Source organism: Pygoscelis adeliae, unplaced genomic scaffold (genome assembly GCF_000699105.1).
Source record: "Pygoscelis adeliae isolate BGI_AS28 unplaced genomic scaffold, ASM69910v1 Scaffold233, whole genome shotgun sequence".
NCBI lineage: Eukaryota > Metazoa > Chordata > Aves > Sphenisciformes > Spheniscidae > Pygoscelis > Pygoscelis adeliae.
In genome coordinates, this window is record NW_008824421.1 from 1,906,580 (window position 1) to 1,913,320 (window position 6,741).

The window sequence follows — 6,741 nt, forward strand, 5'->3', positions numbered from 1 at the left end:
TGCTTTCTGTTATTTTTACTATACTAAAGGACTTAAGATCCAAAATCCAACCAATCCACTCACTACCGATAAGCATCAAACAGTCTATTTTCAGCTGCAACTTTATGGGATCAAAAGCTTTACTTGAAATGAACAAACATTGATTCTAAATTTATCCCAAACATTTGAATGTGATGATGGCAAAAATGTATTATGCCAACAGAATTAGGAGACATCTTGAAAAATATTTAAGATGCTCATAATTAAATGATATTTCTACTTAGCATTCCAATTATACCATGCACTGTTCTGTGCACAACATGGAAACAGTATTATAAAGCTATTGTTTCAGTTTGCTTCCTGTGATGCTAATCTCAATCAGGCCGTCAGACGAACAGCCTGCATTTCTAAATGTTAAAGGCTTCCTCTCCAACATTCCCACACAGAACTGCCTACTGTGAAAATCAAAGGGAAACGTGTTACTAAGTAAAGCAGCAACTTTTATAAAGCAAAACCTGGTATTTTTTACCCTTTTGAACTCTGAGATATACAACCAGCTATTTCCTATTATGATAGGATACAAGGGCCAAGCTCGGGCCCTGCAATGCCTGCAGGAGACGTGCACCCTGCAATCCAGAAGCCAGGATTTTTAGAGGCACGTAGCGGGAGAGCTCTCAATGAGGGCTCAGATTTGCGGGCTCTGCCATTCACCTGCTGGAAGAATGTGGGCATAGATTTCCCTAGGTCTTGGCTTTCCGACAGATAAATAATCATTATGCAGACACAGCTAGTAAAAACAGCCCGAGTTACACAAGTGAAAAGCCCTATTCCAAGTCAGGGAATAATAGGAAGGGGCATGAGACACTCAATGCCAGCGGACTGAGGCTGGCAAGTTGCCTACAGCCGTCTCTGAAATCCCATCTGGAGCATCAGCTTGCAGAAAGATGAGGATGCAGTCCTGGGAAGGCCCTTGCTCTTTCCGCTCCCAGCAAAACTGCCATGAAACGAAGAGATGTGTTGGCGTTTGAGAATCGTGCCCACAAGCAGTAATATAAAATAAAATCTGGTGTTCCAGTAGTTTTTGATAGAATCAATAATAAATAACAAAAATGCTAATCAAGCGGTACTTTTTTCTTTACTACCTTTTGAAGCATTTTTCAAGTTGCACTACAAGCTTATTTTAGTGACATCGTATATATATAAAAATACAGTAAATGTTATTTTAATGTCCTAATTAATGACAGAACAAATACGCCCACTTAACTCCAGTTTACACTAAGTGTCTAGCCCAAATAATCAAAACTATTTCCACGAAGACAACATAAAGCAAAGGCGGGAGTCTGTGGGCTGGGACAGGCGTTTGCTTCTCATGCACACTGCAGTTCTCCACCTCCCCATTTCCCAGTTCACCTGTCAGAAACGACACAGTAACCCCTGTGCTCCCCGTCAGTCGCATCAGGCTCCTCAAATGCAATGAGGAATTAATGGCCGAATTCCAGTCTGCTAAACATGCATGTGAAACGGGGGCAGCTTTGCTTGGGGCTCAGAAAGGGTTTAGAGCAAAAGCGAGAACAGAGCATGGACAGGCATCACACAAGCCCAGTGTCCGTTTGCTCCATACCCTCGTCAAAACGTGATGAGCAGAAAACTTCATCCGAGAGCCAAAAGCTGTATCGAAAACCTATCGCTTTGAATTAAATCGGAGGGCCTTCTAGTGAGAGCCAGTGTCCTTATAAAGGTTCAGAAGCCCACCACTAAAAACTCAAATTCTGCTTTTGCAGGAACAGATCAGGAAAACAGCACCCGTCAAACATCAGCTGCATTAAGCAGCTATTGTACGGCCATGGTATTAATCAGTCCTGAAAGGCAGTATTTTTTCAACAAAGCTCACCTGCCAGAAATGCTTATATTCAATTTTACAGCCTTGTCTCCTGAGAGCAAGAACCAGTTCTCAACCTGGTAAGAGATCTACTTTGGCCAGAGCAGTATTCTACACCTGTGAATCTCAGGAGGCTCAGCAAGTGTAAACTGTCGGGCAACTGCATGAGGAAGAAATAATACTCTGAAGTCATTATTCTGATAATGATAATGAAAGTTCTGTCTCTGATGCCACTTTATTCCAATGCCTGATAAATTTTATCTTTCAAATATTCAGGGCTTAGATTTTCAGCCTTCTTGTTTAGCTCGGCTAATTTAAATGTTAGCTATACTCAGAAGAAAAGAAGTAGCAGATGAGGCCTTTACAAGCAAACGGCGGCTTTCTGGGTTGAGTTCTTTCATTTCAGTGTATTCTCATTGTCAGAAAATAATACCCAGCTCTTTCAGAAAATCAGTCCCTTTAAAGTACCTTAAGTTCAATTCCTCCAAACAGAAGCACTAAAGATTTAAAAACCTTTATCTACATCTCCAGTGTCTAAAGATGCAGCGATGCACAAAACTGCATTTGACTAACAACACAAATTTTAATGAGAGGACTTCCTCCAAGTCAGTATTTAGACTGGGGAAGTGCATCAGATTTAAGGCTAAGCAAATAATTAACATAGAGAAAGCCTGAAATATTAAATCACAGCCTGTCACTACTGTAACGTTTCATTTCCAGATTCCTTTCTAACTGCTGGGTCCTGGTGGTACTTCAAGAACACGTAAATCAGTTACATGAATCACATTGTTTTTCAAACACTGTCACAGACAAACCATGTATGTATGTGTATGTGTGAATATTATATACATATATTGAGTTGTCATCACTATCAAATTATACGAGACTAAGCCTTAACACTACAGAAGCACTAAATAAATGTTTTATCTGTAGATATTTTCCTCACCAAGAAATGTACATGTATATGAAAATTTCACTTTAAACTTAGCAGTTTCCAGGTAAGCAAATGTATTTTTCTGATGATGACGGCATTGAACTATTTCATGTCAAGTTTCACAGACACACACATTATTTATATTATCTGTTACAGCCCTTCAGAAGTTTGCTTTTCCTATGCTATGCCAGTCTCTAGTTCATGCCATATAAATATTTGAAAAGCTGAAGCTGTGTTTTTATGAGAAAGCTACTAACAAATTGGCTTGATGTATGGCATGTTTAAGAACATTTACCTATTTATACAACTTCTTCAAGTATTAATTACATGACGAAATCAAAGATGATTTGCAAGCACTGTTCAGCAAATAAACTTGTCTTTTCGCAGAAGTAAATGTTAAAACCACATTCTATAAGCTAAGATGAAAATACCCACATTTTACACAATAGTCTTAGCAGAACCCAAAAAAGCTACAAAAATTACAAAGCACACAAAAGCAGAATTGAATTTGTCATATTTTTCAGACTAACCAACAACAAACCAACAGCATACTCTTCCACAAAATCAGATACTTCCTAATAACATTTATTAAAGTAATTGTTATGGTATGACTCAACTTTTCTAAAGAGAGGAAGTGCAATCGTGACCTTATTTGGAGTGTTGCCATTAATGAAGGAAAAGATGACATTTTGGGTTTACCTTTCACAAACAATGCAGGCATTGTTTTGTTAACGTATTCTGGACACTTATAGGTCACCGTGTGAAAGTTCCCCCAGAAACATCAGTTGTTTTCATTGATCTCACAGGCTACTCAAACCACAGACTTCCATCAGAGTGATTATTCAAATATAGGTGCAAAATAAGAACACTTAATTTTATCAGTTTTCACAGGCTATGAAAATGATGCTAGTTCACATTTCCTACTAGTCCAACATGAGCAAGATTCTGACTACATAGAATCCGTTCATGTCAAGTATTTAAAAGTTTCTGCTTTAGCAATCTTAGTCTACCTTGTCATAAACAATCGACCTACTACTACCAGCATATAGCACAATCAGTCCTTTCAAATGAAGTATTGGACCTTCAGAACTTCCCATCTGCCTTTTGAATACACTGGCACAAACATGCTTGCCATGCCAAATCAAAATGCACTTGCTTCAGCACGGAAGCTTAAGATGTATGTTTGTATTCTGATTAAACTCTTAGAAGTTAAAAATCTTGTAACTGAGCTTAATAAACCACATTCAAGAGTTTTGAGAGTTGTTTTTTTAGAGAGACAAAACTGCACCAGTTGTTATTTTGGTAATGAAGACCTTACGTGACTAATATCACTCAGATTTTCTAACCCAATTGAAATATACGTAATTCTGATGAAAAAAATCCACCCACCTATCTTTAAATCTAGTTGTATTCTCACAACGCAAGCAGTTGCGTCCTGGTCTCACTTTAGGACCCAGTATTCAGAAAAGAACATGCACAATCTTACCAAGCTGCGATCAGCTAGCACTGACAACTTCTTTTAGCTAGATCTTACCTGAAGACAGAAGTTTGTGAGTGCGTAGGAAACTGATTGCCAGGCGCATTATGGATGCCTTGTCCAGGTGGGAACTGATGTTGTGGGGCAGAGGCAGCTCATGTGCCAGTTCATAGAAAACTTCGGTTTCTTTGCTTCTCCTGCATCTCGCTGCATCTCTTGATTTCTCCTTCCTCCGTTCTGAACTGCTTCTGGTAGGTAAAGGAGAGAAAGGAAAAAGCATTTCTTGAAATGCAATTCACAACTTGAGAGAGGCATTTACAAAAGTAAATCTTCTCAGAAATTAATCCATTCTGTCAACTGGTTTAAAACAATTGACCAGACATTAATATCTATTTGCCCCTTCTAAAATGGGAATTAGGAAAGGACTGCCACAACTGGAAAGGGCTCTGATTCTACAGAAGTCAGCCTTTGGACCCCGTGAATCCCCGTTGAGTGTAACAGGATCAAGATCTGCCTTAGGTGAGAGATTCAAAATGAAATAGCAAACTATTATTCTTGGGAATCAGGAAATGTTAAAAATAAAAATTCCGTTTGTTCAATCTAATTTAATTTACTTGAAAAATAACAATCCATTTTAAAGCTGGAACAATTACAGTACACGTGGCTACATTGTAGATATAATGACTTGCAATGGCTGTTCCCCACATTAAAATAAAATGCGGGGTATCAAACTGTGTTTGTATATACAACTGTCTCAGCTCAAAACCACCTTTGCTTGACCATGAAGGATACAACATGGAAAAGAAAATACTGTTGCATGCAAGAAACCCCTCCTTCGTAGAAGCTATTCTAATTAAATCACCACTTCTCCATTGTCTATGAAAACAGATTCCTTCTTGAGTAAAATAATGTGACCGATAGAGGCAGCCTCCTTTGAACTCCGCAGAGAACAGAAGAGTGGGAAGTAACAAAGGGGAAGACATTTTATGAAGCAAGTATGCAAAATTAAGCCACCGAAGGACATAAAGCTAAATTTAACATGCAAGAAACACAAGGGCTATATTTATAATGGATCTGGGATAGGGCAGTTTAAGAGGGAACTTTGACTCTAGGATTCTTTTATAAAGTACAATTCTTATTCCAGAACATGAAGAACCTCAATCCATTCAGAACCATCAGCTATTTCAACCCCATGTAGCTCTGCTGATACTACAAGTTTCCTTCACTCACAACCACGAGTTGAGGTGTTGCACCTTAGTCACGCCAACACAGAATATATTTCTTTTCAGGCAGACTCCTGTAATACTGTACCAGTGCAAACAGTGCAGCTTGGATGAGTACAGAACAGGGTGTGGAGAACATCAGCCCCACTGTTTTTGCTGTTGTGGCTGCACATTCATTTCTAGAATCACCAGTGGCAGCTCTCCTTTTGCAAGGCTGCCTGAAAATGGAGCACCTTATAACCTGCTTTTTCCAACGTCAGTATAAACTAATGAGCCTATAAACAACAACAAAAAAAATCGTATCAAAACAGGATATTTCAATAAATATATTCTCTTGTATGAAGATGATGAGGAAAACAAATATTAATCACATAATTCTAGAAACTCTTTCAATCGTGGCTGGTCTCATACAAAACTGCAGAAAATAGAAAAAGACTATTAATACATAGTAATGTATTCTAAAGAAGACAACCATTTCTAGAAGAGCTAGACTGCCTGCAAAAGCTTCTAGCATGGAAACTGCAGGTGGCTTTGTAAACTAGAAAGAAGGAAAAATAGCCAGGGTGCGTGTTAACTGCTAAGATTAAAGTTACAGTAAGGTGTTTGCTGGGGCCCAGGCAAGGCTGGGCATTCAACATCATCATCCAAATCAGGAATGTGCTCACAACACATCAGGAGGGCCTTCGTGCTGCAAAACACATGAAGCTCGGCATACACTTAGGTATCAGATAGGTGTTCACCAGTGGGTGTGCTAACAGGGCAAGGGGCCTCATAGTTGCTTATGGTATCTTCTCAAGATCCATGCTCAGCCCTCAGCAAACCTCTCTCACAATTATTTTGCCTGAGGTGAGTATTTTCTAACACAGCATCTGTTACAGGAGGTATGCATGGGATGAGACCTACACACATTTCAGTACATAATGGCAGGATCCAACTTTGATAATGACTTCAGGGGCATCGCTGGAGCGAACACCGACCTGCCCAAGTTTGACTCTAAAGGATCAGATAGTCACAAGGTGACACTAACTCCTTACTTTTATCCTTGCCAAGTAAGAGTCACACTACATCCATGTAAAAAAAAAGTCCCTTCATACAGCTGTCCGAGAAGGTACAACAGAAAACCTCCCGGGACAGGTGCTGGGAACGGGAGAGCCATGTGAACTACTTACACCAATGCTTCTTTCAGAAGTACGTCTTGCTCTCTAAAGAAAAATGTGTCTACACTGTGCCTATAAAGATGCCAGACTGG

At 39.3% G+C, this 6,741-nt stretch overlaps 1 protein-coding gene across 1 annotated transcript in view; it reads right to left on the minus strand.

Moving 5' to 3' along the window:
• Positions 1–4,511, minus strand: part of EPAS1 (endothelial PAS domain protein 1) — a 38,143-nt gene extending 33,632 nt beyond the window's left edge. The window contains exon 1 of the mRNA XM_009320920.1: positions 4,327–4,511. Coding sequence (XP_009319195.1) covers positions 4,327–4,375 — 49 coding nt within the window. The 5' untranslated portion in view covers positions 4,376–4,511. The remainder of the gene's footprint in view (positions 1–4,326) is intronic.
• Between the last annotated feature and the right edge of the window lie 2,230 nt (positions 4,512–6,741).